The sequence below is a fragment of the Mixophyes fleayi genome, chromosome 1, assembly GCF_038048845.1.
Source record: "Mixophyes fleayi isolate aMixFle1 chromosome 1, aMixFle1.hap1, whole genome shotgun sequence".
NCBI lineage: Eukaryota > Metazoa > Chordata > Amphibia > Anura > Limnodynastidae > Mixophyes > Mixophyes fleayi.
The window spans coordinates 355,977,287-355,994,427 of record NC_134402.1 but is presented as its reverse complement, the minus strand read 5'-3'; the positions used below and the strand labels follow the sequence as shown (position 1 = coordinate 355,994,427).

The 17,141-nt window shown below is 37.2% G+C and overlaps 1 protein-coding gene across 2 annotated transcripts in view; it reads left to right on the top strand.

Annotated features, from left to right (window-relative positions):
• KNTC1 (kinetochore associated 1) overlaps positions 1-17,141 on the top strand; it is a 197,179-nt gene that overhangs the window by 64,789 nt on the left and 115,249 nt on the right. For both annotated transcript variants that reach the window (XM_075177790.1, XM_075177780.1), the window contains exons 24-32: positions 6,874-6,975; positions 7,161-7,280; positions 7,369-7,512; positions 8,040-8,138; positions 8,238-8,341; positions 9,333-9,435; positions 9,519-9,653; positions 16,245-16,364; positions 16,901-16,973. In XM_075177790.1, coding sequence (XP_075033891.1) covers positions 6,874-6,975; positions 7,161-7,280; positions 7,369-7,512; positions 8,040-8,138; positions 8,238-8,341; positions 9,333-9,435; positions 9,519-9,653; positions 16,245-16,364; positions 16,901-16,973 — 1,000 coding nt within the window. The remainder of the gene's footprint in view (positions 1-6,873; positions 6,976-7,160; positions 7,281-7,368; positions 7,513-8,039; positions 8,139-8,237; positions 8,342-9,332; positions 9,436-9,518; positions 9,654-16,244; positions 16,365-16,900; positions 16,974-17,141) is intronic.

Below are 17,141 nucleotides of genomic sequence, written 5' to 3'. Positions count from 1 at the left end.
CTCATGTAGATTGGGAGGAATTGGGTGCCATAGGCACAAGTTGTTGGGTTAATCTGTTCCTTACTAACTTTCTGTGTTTTCACTTCATTGTTTTCTTACTGTTTCAGTTTGCTACTCACCTACTGCCCCCATTTCTATTTCTCTCTGTTTGACCGGTTCTCTGGACTTGGGTAGTAGTTGATCCCCATCCCTCACGACATTCCTTTTCTATCTGACTTCCTCTACAGTTTCTTTGACCCTGGCCGGGAGATAATGTGGATGTCCACATTCTACGGCTGGTACTCCCAGGCCTTTTTCTCTGTCTGTATTCCGGACCACGTCCCCATAATGGGTATATTGCCCTTGCCCGGCACTTCCCTGCCCTTGGCACTGCCCCTTGACTTTTTTGGCCGTCATCACAGACCAGATGTGCCCCCGCTGGTCCTGTCCACTCCCCCACTCCCCTTTTTTCCTTCTCCTCTCCTTTCTATCCTTTCTGCCCCTTACCCCACCAATATAAATGTATAAAACATAGACACCTTGTATATTAATACTCTTACTCCTATTAATACTGATACTATTATGTTCAATATGTTGATTGTATTTTATCCTGTTGTTTCCTCTTTAAATAAAGAGTAAAAAAATACCCCCAAGACGAGCTAATCCGTTTTTGTTACAGTAGACTGAAGGGTGGCACAGGGTATGATGTAGCTTTTGCAATGGTGAGTAGAGGGAAACAAGGAGGGTTGTGGGCCAGGAGGACCGGCAAGAAAGTTATAATGCATATTTATATCTGCAATGCGCTATAATTGTATCCTGAGTTTATGGATATGTAATACTGAAGGAGTCTCATTACATTTTATTATGTCCTGCAAGAATATAGAGAGCTTTAGTCAATGCCGCCATATGTGGTGCAATGAAACCTCTGCTGGGCTGCCGCTCTAACACCTGTCTAAGGTATTTGGCTGGAGCTTGTGCAGTCTTGTGTGCACTTATTCCTAACAGTATAATAGTTTGTGTAAATTATTTTATTATTATTATGAAAATGTAGCTAAAGAATGTTTTGTCACTGATTTCTGCTCAATACTTTTCGGGCCGGCTCTCTCTGAGGCCTCCCTGATCTATAAATGCTGGAAAAAGTTTGTCCGCAAAAGGGATTCAAATTATTGTGGAGAGAGGGCAGAATTGTTTGTTTTGAATACGTGGATGAATTCTCTAGTAGTGGATCTGTGGTTATTAAAGAAGAACCCAGACTATTTAATTAGGGTAATTTTGAGGATTTTTCTTAGGCACATATGTAAATTTATTGGAATGAAGCATCAATCTCCACTACAATCCAGATGTCCATTTTGGAGGATCGTATTAAGAGAGAGTTTTTCCGTAAATAAGGTAGAAAAAGATTTAATTCCTAAAGAATGGGATAAAGTGGAAAAATGTCAGTCTGAGTTGAAAATTTTAGAATGCATATATCCCTTCAGTAATAAAGAGGTACAGTAAGGAGGCAGCGGTAGCTGGTTTATCAGCCAGGAACACACTTTCTTTAGAAGACAGTGGTCCTTTATGAGATCCTATGAAAAGGAAGATGAAACAATTTGTTTTAAAAGGCTTTGTACTTAGTCTGGAACTACATTGAAAACAGGTGGCTATGACTTCATTGGCCAGAGCAATTAGTCTGTGTCAGTCTGACTCTTTATACAGATGTCCAGGGAAATATTTAATAGAAAAGATTTGATAAACAGCATTGAAGTTATGCAGAGTGGAATAGAATTCCTTTGTGAGGCATCGTTGGATACCATGAAACTTTAAGCCAAAAATACGGTTTCCCTGACAATAGCTTGAAGAGTTCTCTCGCTGCCTCGATGAGCAGCAGACGCTCAGTCTAAAAAATAGTCTGGTGATAAATTATTTGAAGACTTCCTGATTCACAAGTTTTCTAAAGATTTTCCCTTCCTTATCTTAACACTTTAAATATGTAAGATGTAGTAAGCCTGTGAGACAATACACCAGACAAAGTGTCACCAGTGCATCCAAACAACCCTTTCGGGCATTCTTGCTTAGAGATGGGAGATCAGGTTAGATGACTTTGCAATTAATATTTCCTTTGCCCACCTATGGGTGGCAAGATCAGAGATTCAATCTTTCTGTCCAGGCAAGACCTTTACGTATGGAGTAACTTCAATGCTATAAATGAAGAGGATTTTCTCACATACATAGATCTTCTGGATTCTTACTTTCATATCACTGTTGCAGTCTTATCACCAGAGATTCCTCAGGTTCTGTGACCTGGGACAGCACTTCTAGTTGATCTCTTTTCCCTTTGGACTGACAACATCTGCAATGAGCTTCACCAAGTTATTAATTATATTGGTGGAAAAATTGGCCGAAACCGACCCTATGTGGACAACATTCTAGTGTTTGGGAACTCCCAGCACATTTTCTAATCCAGGATAGATCAATATGGGTGGATCATAAACAAAGCATCTAGTGCTATTGCAGAAAATTTATGGATATCCAAATAGACTCTGTAGAAAAGAGTATCTCTACCAAAAAGGAGACGCATCTAGTCCTTGGCTTGTCACATTCAAGATCAGATTACAAACAAAGGTGTCTTCACCTTCTTGGAATGCTTTCCTCCACCATTTACATTGTTCCTTGGGCAAAATGGCACATGTTAAACAGTTAGTCTTAGTGGGATCACATGCCAATCTCTCTACGTCACGTGATCCCATTATCAAGAACCACAAGGGAGTCTTAACAAATACAAATTTAATAGAATAAGGAGTGTTTCTTTCAGAAACAGATTGGATAATATTCATGACAGACTCCAGTAACACAGGATGTGGTTCTCATTCCTGTCAACAGCAGCACAAGGTGCATGATCACAGAATAAAAAGAACACCCAAATGTTCTGGAAATGCAAGCATTCTGGAAATTTATTCAGTGGTTCCATCATCTTTTACAGAGATAGTATTGCAGGTTATTCTTGGACAACAGGACTGCAGTCGCCATTCATAAATTGCAACGGCGGAACCAGGGCCACTGCTGTTATTACGAAAAGGCATGTCATGGACAGAGGGAAAGCTGAATTTGCTCTTGGCACTTAATATGTGGCAGACTGAATATCCTAGCCAGTTATCTCATCTTTAAACAAGTTCATCCTAGATTGTGGGCTCTGCTTTACAATATGTTCCAGTTGCTAACAAGAATGGTTGGCCTCCCTCAAGTAAACTTAAGGAAATGACAAGTGCAGAGCCAGAGTGCCATCACTTTTCTATCCACATAGTTTCAGGAACTGAGGAAATAAATGGCCTGCCAATTCCATGGACCTTTCAACTAGGGTATGTCTTCCCTTCCCTCCCTCCCCTAAAAAATAAATAAATAAATTTGTACAACGTTCATCATGTGGTGTGAGCTTAAAGTGGATACAGCTTTGGCTATTGTTAAATGTACTTTTGACTTTCTTCAAGATGGCCTTAGCAAAGCTCTTTCCCTCTCAACTCTAGAAAGATACTGAGTGCAGATATCTATACCTTTAGATACCAAGCTAGCATCAGTTTCTCTATGTTGGTTTACAAAAGAGATATTCCTAGTGGGAAAAACTTCTGCTTGTAGAAATGGAGAATTTGTGGGCCAAAAAAACACTCGCTAAAGGGCTACCTATTTCTTGCCAAAAGTGATGTCACTATTATTCAAGACATCATTGCCACCTTTTTTCGCAACCAACTGATAAGTATGGTAACTACACTCATTGGGTTTAGCGGGAGCATTCTCTGTATATATCCAGAGCTGGATGAACTTGGAATTACTGTTTTGTGATCACGACAGGACTTTGGAAAGGGATAGCCCAAACAGATGATATGGTTGTGAATCAGAGAAGTCATTATGCAGGCATACAAGAGAAATAAAGAAGTGGAAGTTGCTCAAATCAATTTATAGGCTATAGTAGGTGCATGAAAGGGTGGGGTTATCCTAAAAGGAACAAACACACAGAGAGATCCCCCAGCACACTGCTATAGCCAGCAACATATCTGCCATTTCTACTGTAGATAAAAATGCAAAATTCTCAGTTGCACACATTTGCAAATGTATGTTAAAGCCACCCGCCACTCCACGGCGCTATTGCTAATAGGTTAGTCCTAACTCTAAACAATGAGCGTCCCATATATTTGGGCCATACATATGTGTTTTTAAATTGAGAGCTAACTTACCAAAGAGGTATCCCAGAAGCCTGGCCCAAATATATGGGACTCTCATTTTTTTAGAGTTAAGACTGCCCTATTAGCAAAAGCGCCATGCAGTGGCGGGTGGCTTTAACATACATTTGCAAATGTGTGCAACTGTGACTTTTGCATTTTTATCTACAGTAGAAATGGCAGATATGTTGCTGGCTATAGCAGTGTGCTGGGGGATCTCTCTGTATACAAGAGAAATAGATATAATGTGCCAGAAATCCTGAAAGCTCACTCAACAAGATCAGTGCATCTTCTTGGCCACATAGGACTCCGGTCTCAACAGTAGTTCTCTGCAAAGTGACTACATGGTCATATATTCACACCTTTACCAGACATTATCTGTTATAATGCTGGTGCACAGGTTGTTAGACAGTTTCTTCAAACAGCTACTTAACATTTTTTGATTCTCATATATGGCTGGTGTAATGTTTGTTACCCTCCCTACTATTATTGTTTTGGTACATCCCATTGTAAATAGCTGCCATGGAGATTAAAGATGAAAAAAGCTAACTATATTTACTGTTAATTCCTTTTCCTTGAAATAACCAATAGCAGGCCAATATTCCCTTCCATGTTGTTCGCTATTTTTGTGCTTGTTTATTTAAGGAACAGCGTGAGAAGTGGCTCAAAGACAGGTGAAGTGGACGAGATGCACTATATACTATTTGGGGGCATTTTTATTTTTTTACTGGAGCTTCGTGAGGAAAATTAATTAATGGTAAATAGAATTCTTCTTTTGATAGACTAGACTATCCAAGTTGGATAGAAGTGAAGAGGTAACTAAATGTGTGGATGGGAGGGCACTAGATCTCCTAACAGTGGAACAGGAAACTGATGAACATATGAACTATGTTAGTCATTATGGCCTTTTAAAGAAAGGTTTGTCGTTTTAAGAAGTGCAGTAATAATTATAGTCTGGGAGAGAAAAGTGTAGGATAAGTGACTGAGTCCCTTCGGTTTTTTATTCACCCTTCTAGAATAGTTCCAGTCTTTGAGAGTACCTCGTGGCTTTTTTCCGCAAAAAAATGTCTAAAATTCTCTGCAGATATTTAAAAATGGCATGTCCCTGCTGTATCTTTAGTCGTGTTTATAAAATTTGCGTAACAGTCTTTGATCTGGACTCAATGGATGAAGTATAGTGAGCCTCTCTTAGACTTTGGTGGCGAAGTAATGTAGCCAGACATTGTTGTCTGTTGGGTTTTGATCAGCCACTGGTTTAGCTCCAAGAGTTCTGTGGGCTCTGTCCATAAGCTGCTTCTTCTCTGTTAGCTGAAGCAAGATGTGCTTAAAGAGGTACCCGAGATAAGTGGAGAGGGAGTTTGCAGTTTTAGACTATAGCGCATTATGTAGTCTCGTTTCTATATGACCTGTTCTCCTGCTCTTCCTCTTTCCTCAGCTATTCCACTTTTCAAATACTGCTTATAAGCATCATAAATTATATCATTTTGAATTATAGATGGTCCATTTTAGTTCCAAGAGAGGCAAATTGTCCGAATGTTTAAAGCATTACTGTTTCCATTTACAATGATTTGGATATTCCATCTGTTACTTTGCTGCTAATTTCCAGACTTTAATGTAAGAGTTACGATACTATGAAATGCGGGACTGTTCCTAATAAAATAAGTCTACTGAGACTTTGTAATATAAAATAAGTGTATGAGAACTTGTTTGCATCACTCTTTCAGTTGTAAATACTAGTTTTCAAATATCTTTTGGATCAGGCATCACTAATGAAATCTTTTATTTATGGTCAATTTTCATCCAGCTATGTATTAACTAATTTTCCTCATGGTAAATACATACTATTGCTGATGGTTAAGTCATATTTTGCGCCCTTAAATGATTTGTTTATTTTGTTTCCGGTATATTATACATTTTAATGAGCCAATTTTTAATAGATATTGAAAGTGTGTGGCATTAATATTATTTTTTTGTTTGATTCCATCCCCTCACACTCTGATTTAGCTTCCTTTGTACCTATACACAAGAGAGCTGTTCATAAAGTCCATAAGAGGCAGCACTCAAGGATTTCCATACACAGAATTCAAACAATAGTTATTTAATGTAGATTTCTAAAGTTTCCGTTACAATGACATAACTTTCCCTACTGCTTGCCTCTTCTCCAATCCAGCAATAGTTACCAGTCTTATCAGTATGTAGGCTTTTGGCAGTAATCTCGTCGTTGCAGCAGTAGCCACTCCTGCAATTGAGCCAAGACTTGTCGTGGGTGGAGGTTAAGCTGTGCCAGTACAAGTGACTATTCCAGAAAAATGTAAAAATTATTTATTTTGTATATAGTAGGGACCTTTCAAGACCACTGGGGTCTCTTTTTCAAGCTTGAATAAGGTTTGAGAAAGAAAAAATGTCTTAAAAATGTCGCTACTAAATATGGGATAAATATCCTTTTAATTTTACCTGCATTGCAAAGTGCTGTATTTTACGAATAAAAGATAAACCTCTATAAGTGTTTATTAAATTGGTGGAATTGCTCTTTTTAGCATTGTTCATGTGTGTTCTGGTATTCTCGTGGTTGATTGTTGGGACAGGGTTTTCCCTGTGCAGAATGGTATCTTGAAGTAAATCTGCTTTAATTCAATCTTTATGCAAATAGTTTGTTTAATTTATTTAAATGTTTTCCTGAAATATTGTTTCTCTTTGGTAGGTGAACTGGCCAGAAAATGGTTATGAGATGGCAGAAGTATATTTTATATCTAAGAATCCTGCAGAACTTGGCATAGCCGCCTCTTGGCTTTGGATACCATTGGTGAGTGAGGATTGTTACTTTTTGGTGTTTGTTACTACTACTTTTCATATCCAATTAACTTCTTATATATAGTTGTGTGTGAACATTTGTGCTGCATTTTCATACTGTAAAAAAGGTAAATATTTGTAATATGTTTTTAAATTTCTGAATTTTGGAATACATATATTACTATTTGTGATTTTTAGAAAGAGGATGGTGATTGTGAGGAAGTACAACAGTTAATGAAGCTCGTCACAAGCCTGCAAGAGTTGGTTGATCTGTACAGGAAATATAATTGTAAACTCGCCCTGTCTGATTTTGAAAAGGTAAATGACATTCTGTGGCCTCAGATCATATCTATTTAGTGCAGTTTTTTCTTTGTAATGAACTCTGATACTACTCTGGAAATTTTAGGAAACTACAACTACGATTGTGTTCCGTATGTTGGATAAAGTTTTGGCCCCTGAGCTTATTCCATCAACTTTAGTAAAGGTCATTAGACCCTATATGCATCAGCATAACCTCCAGGAAGAAGAACTTTTACTTCAGTACATTAAGGTAAATCAAATTACCAGAAAATAAAGTATGCATGATTTCCCACATGATGTAGAATTGGGGGAAACACACTATGGGTATAGTGTGTTTTGTTCTTTCTACCTCTTCTTTATACTGAAGATGCTTTCGGATATGCTTACCACCACATTTAATACAGCTTCAGTTTAGCTACTACGTATCCTCAGGATACAGACACTGTTGTTGTCAGACGTTCTAGGCTAGTACAACGCTATATAATGATCAGTGTTTGTATACCAGAGCCTTACTGACGTGTGTGAGATGATAATGTTTGCATGTACACTTTGTTACAGTGATTTAATTATTTTGTTTACCTTCTGTTTGTTTATATAAAGTACCCCTGTCATACATATACAACTGTCATTAAAATTATTTTGGATGATAAAATGTATTGAATGTGAATGTGAATGTGTGACCTTTTTTCAGTGTGTCAAATTTTGATTGAAACTATCGCTTTGAAATGAAATTCACATAGTGTGTGTTGTTACTGTCCTTGTTTTCTCGCTCATTAGGACTTGTTGGAGCGCTGCAGTTCACGCTCTGCGTCATTGTTTGAAACCGCTTGGGAAGCAAAGGCGATGGCTGTAATTCGTTGCATGTCAGACACAGATGTAAGTAAACTCACATTTTGGCACACTCTTGACAAAATTGGCTGTTCAATTTTTTTTAAAAATGCTCATACATTGTGTGATATATTAACTTGTTTGCAGCTAATATTTGATGCTGTACTTCAAATAATGTATGGTGCTGTGGTGCCCTGGAGTGATGCAGTGGAGCAGCTTGTCAAGCAACATTTGGAGATGAATCACCCTAAGTAAGAAACACATCTAACAACTGCTATCAATTATTATTGATGTAAAATATGGTTAAAAAATATATATTCTTTTTCATAACTTGTCCAATTCTATTTCTCAATGCATGTGCCCTATTGTATGTTCTGGTAAAGCAAGCCTTCTCTTCTTGCCTGCATTGTGGTTTATTACTTTTACATAAAATAATGTGGGTTGGAACTTGCATCCATGACACATTAGTAATCCATTGACAAGCTAATGTTGCAAGAAACTGCAACTATAATTTTAAGTATATAAATCGGGTTGTGTTTGAATCTCTTCAAACAATATAACAATGCAAAAAGTATTTTGTTGAGTAGTCATTGTTGTTAAAGAAATAGAACTGTAGTGCGTACATAATATTCTATGAATTTTAACTGTAGTGGAGGAATTATGATAGCTTAGCCCTGTAGTTTATAGTGCATATTACAAGACAGACGGGTCAATTCTGTTGCTTTACTCGAGAGCCAAGCAATAGGCTTTGTATCAAATATAACCACACATAAATGGGCAAATATATCTGTGATTTTGGCTATCTTTTGGCAAGTTCTGTGCATTTTTCATTTATACTGTATGTTTGTTCATGTTAAGTTTGTGATTTGTCCAACCTTCTAAAATAAAAAAAAAAAAAAAGCAAAGTGAAGGTGTTGCCCATAGCAGCCAATCAGATTCTAGTTTATTTTCTAGAACGTACCAGATAAATGATAACTAAATTCTGATCGGTTATTATAGGCAACACCTCCACTTTTTCTTTTTAGAAGGTTAGATAATGAAACCATAAAGTATCACTTGTAAAATATTTTTCGTTAATTTTACCATTTTACATTTTCTAACATCTGTAATTATTAACAAATATTTGCAATGCTTCCTAAAGAGAACATTACTGTCCAGCTGGCAATGGACAGTAATGAACCCTTTATGAAGAGCAATCATATTCTCCCTTTATATCGGCTAATGTTTTGATTTCTTGTTAAGAGTGAAATTGCTACAGGAGAGCTATAGACTCATGGAGATGAACAAACTTCTGCGAGACTATGGAATAAGGGGTTTTAATTTTTCAAATGATAAACAAATTATGGTGAGCTACTCATTACGCCAGAAATATATTTTTACTTGTAATTGATAGTCTGTGGTTTCATTTGTTTTTTTCTTGTTTTGAAGGGTTTGATAAAATACATTTTAAAACAAGATTCCCCTTCATCTTTGGAAGATGTATTAAAGATCGCACAAGCATATAGGTTGCCTACAGTAGAAGTCTACATCTTCAGGATTGTGCAGTTAATTTACATGAACAGGGTAAGTTTGTGGTTTGTTTTTGTTTTTTGACATGTCTTGACGTTATACGGTGGTAAAGAATCAGCACTCGCATGCGAAAGAAAATAAAAATGGCACAACAGGGATGTAACTATAGAAGAACATTCTGTAAGGAAGTACATTATTAATCTGCTTTGTCTTCAGTTGCGATGAAAGAATAATAGGCGATTTAGCAGAAAGCTGTAGCCTCTTAAGCTCTAAGCACATTGATAAGGGAGTTGAATTAATCATGCTTTCAACACTTTGAATCTCTAAGCCATATTGAAAACTTACATACTTGGAATGCAGGAACAACTTTAGATGAGTAGTTGAAAGCCTTCTCAAGATGCAGTATCTGGGATATGTCAGGCATATATAAACATTGAAATACACTTGTTTTTATCATATTCTCTTTTACCATGTTGTATATCTTATACCTATTTATTAAACAGTTTGCAAAATAAAACTAAATTGCTCTGTAACCCCACTAAACTGGACTGTGGAATCTTTAAGCAGCATGCTCTCTCCCAGGCTGTTTTCTTCTTGACCTCATTGCAGGAGAGTTGTGAGGTATCAAGTAAGATGGTCATTCACTTACAGTAGAGTAACTGGGATGGAGGGTTTCTTTTTTTTTTTTCTTTAAAAAATAAATGTTAAATAGAATGGTGAAATAAGCCCTCCTACCATTATCATTGTTCTCCTTCTAGTTGGCAGTTGAGGAATTGCAGTGATAGCTGTTGTTGCTGGTATCTTGATTGTCATGTGCTTGAAGTAGCTCATTGGAAACAATTCAATTACATATTCAGTGGGTTTGATATGATGAATACCTTAAAAATGATGAGAGGGGCCTGGAATATGCTACGTTAAGATCTTCCAAAATGTCGCCTAAATCCACCCAAAAAAGGTGGAAACCTAGAAATGGATATGTTTTTCTAAACCAACATGCTCATCTAGATGAGAGAGATGAATTACATTTTGAAGGTTCTTGGAGTGGCGTAATCTAGTGCATTAGAGTTGAGTAGATGTGCTAGAATGGTAGACATCATGTGGGTTGTACAAGTGCAGAGTCAGAACTGCTTTGAAGCCATGACTCAATATTGTGGTCATGGCTTCTGCTGCAAAATTTGTTGTTCTGCATTCTATTTTCTGAATAGTCTTTCCAATGCCAAAAAGCCATCTGATGTTGCTGTGCTCCAAATTCACTTTGGGGGGGTACATTAGTAGTGGTTTAAACTGAGTATTTAGAGGTCTTGCTAGAGCCACCCAACAGCAAAATTAACTGTCAGCATGTAACTAAAAAAGTGTAGTCTGGCAAATGTGTTGATACCCATTTAGTAACTTTTTTATGATTATTATCATTAACCCGCTCCTCACAAAGCTAATTCTGATTTAATCTAAGAAATATAATTCTTACTCTTCCTAATTTCACAGGACAAATATTTATATAATAACTTATGCTTATATCTTCAAGAAAAACAGCACACAAATGTAGCTTAACTTAAAATGTTTTGTATTCTTAATTAACATTCTAATTGTAAAACTCAGATATTTTATAAAACAGTATAACAAAGTATGTTATATAAATTCAGCAGGTTTCGTTCGCTCTATTAACATGGGTGGTATAGCACAGATGTTCATACAATACATCGCCTGTTTTTATAAATACACAAGTTCGTTTTACCTATTGTTAAAGGTGTATAACTGTATGGTGGGCGGGCATAGTATAAGTCAGTGCCTGTTATGAACGGTGTACTTTTGTAGTGTGTGTGTGTGTGTGTGTTTAGAGTTTTGGGGGAAGAATGAGACAGACCCTCAGGTTAGACTCCATTTTAAGCATTCAAAACACATTTCACTCTTATCCATTTCACAAAATTTCACATGTATACTTCTACCAGTTATTCAGCCATTACGCACTATCCACATTTCGTTCACATGAAAACTTTTAGCATCACAGCAGATATATTATTTACCTCACACCGTAGCCATTTTGTCTAATTATGATGATCACTTTAACTTACAGTGGCAGCCTTCTTGAAAACATGTAATTTATATTGATGCCATATTAACCAACTCAATTTCTCATCTTGTATGTTTAAGTCTTTCCAGTCTAAATAAACAATATACACTTACACTGCTTACAATTTCCATGCAATCTGCTTCCCCATAGACGTTGCTACTATTTATACCATCAGTCTATGCAAAACTACACTGTACAAATTATGCAAAACTTTCTCATTCCTTTCCAATTCCACATATACTGACTGAGCTTAACTCTTCCCATGTTACACTTAAATCTGCAATAGTTCAACTATTTTACTTTCTATATCAATTCCACATAAGTATATTGAACTATCCTTCCTAAGTCACAATCTTATCCACTACTACAATGTAAATATCCCTTTCTAATTAAGTATTTCTAAAACAACCATTTTAATCTTCCAAGTCAGAATATTTGCAACAGTCTATGCAAAACTTCACCATACGCATTATAACAATGCCATTCAAATACATAAAAACAAATTAAAGGGAAGAAGGCGCTAATGGTAATAGCTGTAAGTTGACTGATGTTCAAATAAACGTCCCGTTCTTAAATATATACGTGACAAAACATATGTTCACGATGAGATGGAGAAATTCCTTTCCTCAATTAATCCGTTCCATATGTATCCATTAGATGAATATATAAAAAAGAAAAACAAACATAGCATAGCCTGTATGATCCAAATTATTCAGTGCTGGTACCCTTGAATTACCCGTGCAGTTTTTAATGGTACATCAACACCACGTTGCCACCGTGCTGCCCCATGGATCACTATATAGACTGTTTCAGAAACAAAGTAAAATCTGAGATTTTTGACTAACACCACAAAGTGACACACAATCTCAATATGAAGGAGAGGAATACTATAAAATCATTAAAATCTAACAACAATATAATCATTAAACCAGCAGATAAAGGAGGAGCTGTAGTAATTATGAACACATCAGATTACATTCAGGAAGCACACAGATCGCTCTCGGATAAAAAATACTACTCTCTGATTATGGTCAAACAACACACAGAAGAACTGATAAAGATTATAAATGGTTTCAACCCTGGATAATCCTCTCTACTGGACAGATTACCGGGCAATCCCATAATGGGTACCTTCTACATTTTACCTAAAATACATAAAAAAGGCTATCCAGGGAGACCTATAATTTCTGGTATTGGGACCCTAATCGAAAACATTTCTGGCTGGATAGAGACTGTTCTAAAACCCTTGGTGAGACAAACACCTAGTTATATCCTGGATACCACAGACATTCTCTGCAAACTTTCTGCCCTGGGTCCGCTACCAGAAGGCTCAATACTGGCAACTATGGATGTGGTGGAGTCTCTGTACTCTAACATAAACATACCCCACGAGGATGGCATAGCCGCATGCCAACACTACCACTAGGCCACTACTAGTGGCCTAGTGGTTAACACTTCTGCCTCACAGCACTTGGGTCATGAGTTCTATTCCCGACCATGGCCTTATCTGTGTGGAGTTTGTATGTTCTCCCTGTGTTTGCGTGGGTTTCCTCTGGGTGCTCCGGTTTCCTCCTGCACTCCAAAAACATTATGGTAGGTTAATTGGCTGCTATCTAAATTGACCCTAGTCTCTCCCTCCCTCTCTGTCTGTGTGTCTATGTCTGTGTGTGTCTATATTAGGGAATTTAGACTGTAAGCTCCAATAGGGCAGGGACTGATGTGAGTGAGTTTTCTGTACAGCGCTGCGGAATTAGTGACGCTATATAAATTAATGATGATTATGATCAGGTTTGTATTCAATCATAATTACTTTTCTTTTGGAAAAGACCATATACCTGCAGTGTATGGGAGGTGCCACGGGTAGTAAGATGTCACCTCAGTATGCTAATCTTTTCATGGCTAAACTAGAGGCGGCATTCTTATCAATTTGCACAATTAAACCTCTAGCATTCTTGCGTTATATTGATTATTTGCTATCAATCTGCACTGGCTCTTAAGATGAGCTGCTGACTTTCCTTCAACAAATTTCTCCCAACCATTAAACTCACTCTCAAGTACTCATGATCTCCGATACATTTCCTGAACATGACCCTATACAATAAAAACAATACTATACAAAAATCAGTCTATCATAAACCCACACACCGCCCTGCATATCTGAGATGAAACGGCTTTCACCCAGGACACATGAAGTCCATCATTTACAGCCAAGCTCTGAGATGCATTCGGATTTGTTCAGACAGTGAAGACAGAAAACAGCACCTGCTATCACCGAGGAATACATTCCTACAACAAGGACACCATCCAATAGTTATAGATGAACAGAGCCACAAGAATCCCAAGGGGGATAGCCTCCTGGATTACAATCAAAAGGAGGATAACAGCAGGGTGCCCCTAGTGGTCACTGGCAATCCCCAAATGAACAACTTGGGGAAAATTGCTGCTGATCTTCAGCCCATATTTCAGAAAGACAATAGACTGAAGGAAATATTCCCAGATTTACCTTTCCTTTCATACAAACAACCTCCGAACTTAAGAAATATCCTCGTTAAAAGTGGCCTCCCATCACCATCAGAGACTGGCACGTTCCCTTGCAAAAGTAAAAAATGCAAAACCTGCACCCATGTCCGACCAACAGTCCACATACCCAACACACAACGGTAATATAAAATCACTGACACATTCTCATGTACATCCTCCAATGCGGTGTGCATGGTACAGTGTACAAGATTTTCTGAGGGAATTTACATTGGAGAAACCAAGCAGAAACTGCAATCCAGGATGAATCTACACAGACACACAATAAAGAAGACTCTGGACACCCCAGTGGGTAAACACTTCTCTGGACCAGGACACAGTATGACAGATTTAAAAGTCTTAATACTGAAAGATTTTTTAAAAAAATTACAGGGAGAGAAAAATCTGTGAATTCAAGCTGATAAAAACATTCCAGTCACTGACTCAAGGACTCAATCTAGCACATGAATTTATGACCCACTACATGGACACGCTTCATATCCCACAACAGAGTGACTCCAGATCTCTGGACTCCTAGGACTTCCACTCTTCCATCCGTAACGAAAACCCCAGTTTTTTTACTTTAAGCTTCTATTGATGTATCCCCCCCCCCCCCCCCTGTCCCTGTACAAATTGCTTGATGTAACATCTCTTAAATGTTGTACCCTTTTCTCTCATTCATTTGTAAACTTGCCTGATGAAGGGGCCTCTGTTTTGAAAGCTAGCAAATATAATAATTTCTTTTGGTTAGCCAATAATGGTATCACTCCTATAATACTTCTGTCTTTTTTGACACAAAACTATTTAACATCACATAGATTCTGAAGAAACAAAATTCTGACCCAAACTCTCTCTCAAATTTCCACCCCATTTCTTTGCTCCCATGCCCCTCCAAACTTCTCTAGAATTGCCTATACTCGCCTCACATTCCTTTTTTTTTTTTTTTTGTAGACAACCTATTGGTTCCTCAGGCTTTCGCGCTCTACACTGCACAGACCAAGATTGTCAATGATTTGATCACAACTAAAACTAAATGCCATTACTGTCTTAATTCTCCTGGATCTCACTGCTGCATTTGACACTGTTGACCACTCTCTCCTCATACAAATGCTACAATCCCTAGGTTTTCAAGACACTCTCCTATCCTGGTTTTCATACTACCTATCTAATTGCTCTTTCAGTATTAATTTCTCTGAAACAACCCCCACTCTGCTTGCTTTATCGGTTGGGTTACCACAAGGCTCAGTCCTAGGTCCTCTGCTATTCTCTATCTACACCACTTCTCTTGGAAAACTAATAAGCTCTTCTGGATTTTATTATCATCTCTATGCGGATGATACCCAAATTTATCTATCCTCTCCTGATCTTTAACCATATGTGTTGTCTCACGATACTGACTGTCTTTCTGCCATTTCATCTTGGATGCCCGCTCACCATCTCAAACTCAATCTTTCAAAAAGAGAATTAATAATATTCCAACCCAAAAAGAGATGCTTCCTGCCTGACATTTCTATTTCTGTTGGTAACATAACCATAAATCCCACCCCTCAAGTTCGCTGCCTAGGTGTAATCCTTGAATCACAACTATCCTTTGTTCTCCACATCGAATCTCTATCTAAATCATGTTGCATCTAAGAAACATTTACAGAATATGCACATATCTCACACAAGACACTGCAAAAACTTTAATTAATGCACTCATCTCCCGCCTTGACTATTGCAACTTCCTCCTTACTGGTCTTCCCAAAATCAGACTCGAGCTCCTACAATCTGTTTTGCATACTGCATCTAGATTGATTTTCCTTACACATTGTTCTTCCTCTGCTAAACAACTCTGTCTCTAATTAGTTGCCTGTTTTTCAACAAATCTAATTTAAAATTCTTTTACTAGCTATGATCAATTTCTGATTTTAGTAGAGGTTTAAGATTGAGATTCTGGAGTGCTTTCACATTTCTTTGTTTCTTATATTTTTTGTAGTGGTGTGTGTGTTTTCGTTTTGTTTTGCTTTCTCAACAGATGTGTTTTAAAACATTGAGCACTGTAAATAATGTATCCTCAGGGAGATGAATGCCTGGATCTTCTGAAGTCTATTTCTCCTGCTGAAGTAGAAATAACAGTGGAACGTCTGTCATTGTGGGCAAGAATAGCATTACAGGAGAGTCCAGGCTATTCTGAACAGGTAATTTTTAGAAGAATGATTTGTTTAATCTTTCTGTTCTGAGAAGTTTCCTAGTATATTTTTATTTTCAGAAAAACTTTGGTGGGTTGCAGTAGTCAAAATATTGCAGTATTCAAGAAGGGATGTGAGGTACTAGTAATTTTCCCATGTTAGATTTCAACTATTTATCCGATTACACTTTATATACATTTGTTTGGAGCGTTCATTTCCTCCTGCAACTTTTACTAAACATTTTTGCATTGCTTTGTGTCTCCCTTTTCTATCTGTGTTTATCACCATCGTCTGTTCACAATGAAATCAGATTTATTTACTGCTGTTGCAATTATGTGGGTACTATTAGAATGCGCAGAATGGAGTTGTGTGTGTATATGTATATATAAAAAAAATGTGTGTTAATTATAATGGCAATTAGGTGTTTTTTTAACGTGTGTGCGCTTATGTATTTGTATATATGTTTTTGTATGTGATGTATAAATATAGTTATAATTGTGGTTCTGTATATGCATAAAACACATATAAATATATTTTTGTTTCAGTGCAAACAAGATCAGAAAATGATAGCAAGGACTCTTGTGGATATTCTCAAGTTCCAAGCGTGTGCTCCAAATGGTGGGTTGCTGTAAATCAGATTTTCTCAGATCTAGGCAGTCTTTTTATAGTCATAGATAATTTAGTTCAGTTATAGTCAGTCTTTGATTAAAATGTTCTTTTCACTCGGAAGGCAGCACACATTTTTATTTTACAACTATAAATAATGAAAATTGTGTTTTCCCGTGA